We start from the raw sequence: 2,936 nt of genomic DNA, 5'->3' as shown, positions 1-2,936 counted from the left end.
AAAAATGGTTGGATCAGTTCACAGTTCTCCCAGCAGTGAATTAGTGTCCTATGTTTTCTACTTCCCCTCCAGCATTTGTGGCTTTCCTCTTCAATAACTTGAGCCAATCTGTTATGTATAAAATGATACTTCAAAGGTGTTTAAATTTCCATTTTTCTAATCAATAATGATTTAGAGCATTTATTTTATATGACTATGAACTATTGGGATTTCTTTATTGGAAAACTCACTGTTCATATCCTTTGACCATTTATCAATTGGGGAAGTATAGAATTAACTGAACAGGATTTATTTCACTTGTCAAATTGTGGAAGTTGTCTCACGTTGGAATTATCAAACAGATGTGAAAGCAAATCGGAACCTGTTTTACTTGCTAATTTGCCATTGTTATTGGTGTTAGTGAAATAACAAATGTTAAAAATTGTTGAAATGCTAACAGTTTAACAAATGTTAAATAAACATTGCTTAACAAATGTTAAAAATTTTCTGCATAATTGGTGAGAAAAAAAGATAGAAAAAAGAATAGCAAGGACTAAAAAGCAATTCATAAAGCAAACAACACTTTTGGTGGGTAAAGGTAGTCCCAGGTAGCTCTGTGGTTGGAGAGGAAATAGGGACACAAGAAGTACAGAACATCTATGTTAATAAAGCCGCGGTCTGTGACAGCGATTGTTTTACTTGTTTAGACAATGAATTAAAAAGCATTTTATTAAGTACCTACTATGTGCTAGGGACTGGAGATGCAAATGCACAACTTAGACTGGTTCAGATCTCAAAGAGCATATCTTCTCCTGGGAGACTTAGCATGTTCATATACAAATAGAGGACACCCACAAAATGATTACAAAGTAATGTGGAGGGTGAAGGGTGATTAACAATGGGGGAATTAGGAAAGGACTCCAGTGAGGTAGCACGTGAAGTTAGCCTTAAAATGATTAGGGTGGGCTGGAATTAAAGGTGAGGAGAGAGAGTATTGAAGGCCTGGGGACAACCTGTGAAAAGCTGTTAATATTTTTTGGAGATGTAAGCTCTACTTTACTTCAGTCTTTAAAACAGTAAGAAAAAAACCCAGAGTTCTTCAATGCAGAATGGAACTGATATTGAAGGGGCAGGAGAGAATGAGAGGGAGAGTGAGTGAGAGACACAGAAACACAGACTTACAGAGACAAAGAGAGAGAGAAAAGGAGAGACAGAGACAGAAGGAATAGTGCAGGTACATCACACATAAATTTTTAAAACAGAAGAAACATGCAAAGGGTTTTTGAAAAAAAAAAAAACTTAAAATGGGTGACTTTTCTACTTCATTTGAAATGCTAAACCAAGAAAAGCACTATGAAATAAGAGGAAAAAAAGAACCAAAGAGGAACCTGGGACTAAGAGACAGAAACAGTTGCCAAATAAATGGTAGGAAGCTTTGAAACATTGTAATCTTACTTAGCAAAGTAATTTTTCCGCATGCTATTTATTGGGACTAAGATTAGAGGTTTGTATCTAATATAAAGAGCAACAAAAATTTTTGTGTATTAAAAAGTTCTGTATCTTGATAATAAATTTTTTCAAATGAATTTTAACTTCTTCCATCTGAAGCCTTTACCTGCTCAGAAAACAGATCTGTTGTTGAAGTGTGGCCTCTGAAGACTTTCCCAGTGACAATCAATTTAATTGCTCTTCGAAACCAAGGGTAAAAGAAAGCATAGATCAGAGGGTTCATGGCTGAGTTAAAATAGGCAAACCAAACTAATATTTCATAAATATAGGTTGGGGTGATGAACCCTAGGAATGCATCAATTATTGTTTCAATAAAATAGGGGAACCATGAAATCACAAATGCAATCACTGCAATGCCCAGGGTTTTGGCTGCTTTTCTCTCCCTCTTAGACACTCTGGCTTTGTAACTCTCTGAGGATGAAGATTCCCCTTTGCTGCTTGTGTTTTCAATCTTTCTAGCCTGTTGTTTAGCTACTAGAAAAATCTTACAGTAAAGAATGACCATGACCAGAGTGGGGATGAAGAACAGCAGAAAGCCTACTAGTGACCAGGTTTGATTCATAGCAGTCTGACAACCTCCCACACAGGTGAGGGCACTTACTAATTCCTCCAGCCCATCATCATTGACACCAGTACCAATAATTGAAAAGAAATAAGTAATAGCAAGAACCCATGAGAATGTGATGCACACTAAGGAAACATTTATGGTGAACTTGGTTGGATAGATCAAAGGGTCAGTGACAGCAATGTATCTATCAATGGAGATGAAACACAAATGAAAAATAGAAGAATAACAAAATGATCCATCAAAATAACAGTGAACTTTACAATAATTCTCCCCAAAGTACCAACAACTCTCCACTGACCTCACCATGCTAAAGGGCATCACAGTGGCTCCCACCAAAAAGTCAGCACAAGCCAAGGAGGCAATGAGAAAATTGGCAGGAGAGTGCAGCTGCTTGAAGTGAAGGATTGAAATCATGACCAGAAGGTTTCCCAAGACAGTCAGGATAATAGCAGAGCCAAAGGCCAGATAGAGGATGACTCGGGGTCCTGGGGAGTAGGGAGTCTGAATGCAGGACCCATTGATGTTCTCATAGCAGAGCTGTACAGTTGCAGGTTGGGACCCATTGTTGCCGCTCATGAGTCTTCTCTCTGAACTTTGAGAAATTTTCATTAGCTTGTGTATTTTGGGTGTTATTGAAATATCTAACTCTCTCCTTAAATAAAAGATGCACTGAATTAATGTCTTAAGAAATCTACCAGTTACTATTTTTAATAAATTATGAATGTTTTTCATTGATAATATAAATTAAAAATCTTCTCATACATATTCAGAAGATGCCCAAGTAACTCAGAAACTCTTTGGTAACTAATCTCAAGGCAATTCAATACATAGCCTTAGCAAGTCTACTAAAGATTTCTCCCAGTACATGTAAATGTCTTAG

At 36.8% G+C, this 2,936-nt stretch overlaps 1 protein-coding gene across 1 annotated transcript; it reads right to left on the bottom strand.

Moving 5' to 3' along the window:
* Positions 1-1,567: 1,567 nt before the first annotated feature.
* LOC140522936 (trace amine-associated receptor 8b-like) lies at positions 1,568-2,665 on the bottom strand. Its single transcript, XM_072638094.1, has one exon. It carries the CDS (start codon positions 2,663-2,665, stop codon positions 1,568-1,570), a length of 1,098 nt encoding a protein of 365 aa, XP_072494195.1.
* Positions 2,666-2,936: the final 271 nt, after the last annotated feature.

The sequence above is a fragment of the Notamacropus eugenii genome, chromosome 2 (genome assembly GCF_028372415.1).
Source record: "Notamacropus eugenii isolate mMacEug1 chromosome 2, mMacEug1.pri_v2, whole genome shotgun sequence".
NCBI classification, from domain to species: domain Eukaryota; kingdom Metazoa; phylum Chordata; class Mammalia; order Diprotodontia; family Macropodidae; genus Notamacropus; species Notamacropus eugenii.
Note: the sequence above shows the minus strand (reverse complement) of the source record. Positions and strands in the feature narration are given on the sequence as shown.

Bases quoted from the DNA above. Each gene is read 5' to 3' on its own strand.
- LOC140522936 (XM_072638094.1), bottom strand. From the start codon at position 2,665: ATGAAAATTTCTCAAAGTTCAGAGAGAAGACTCATGAGCGGCAACAAT.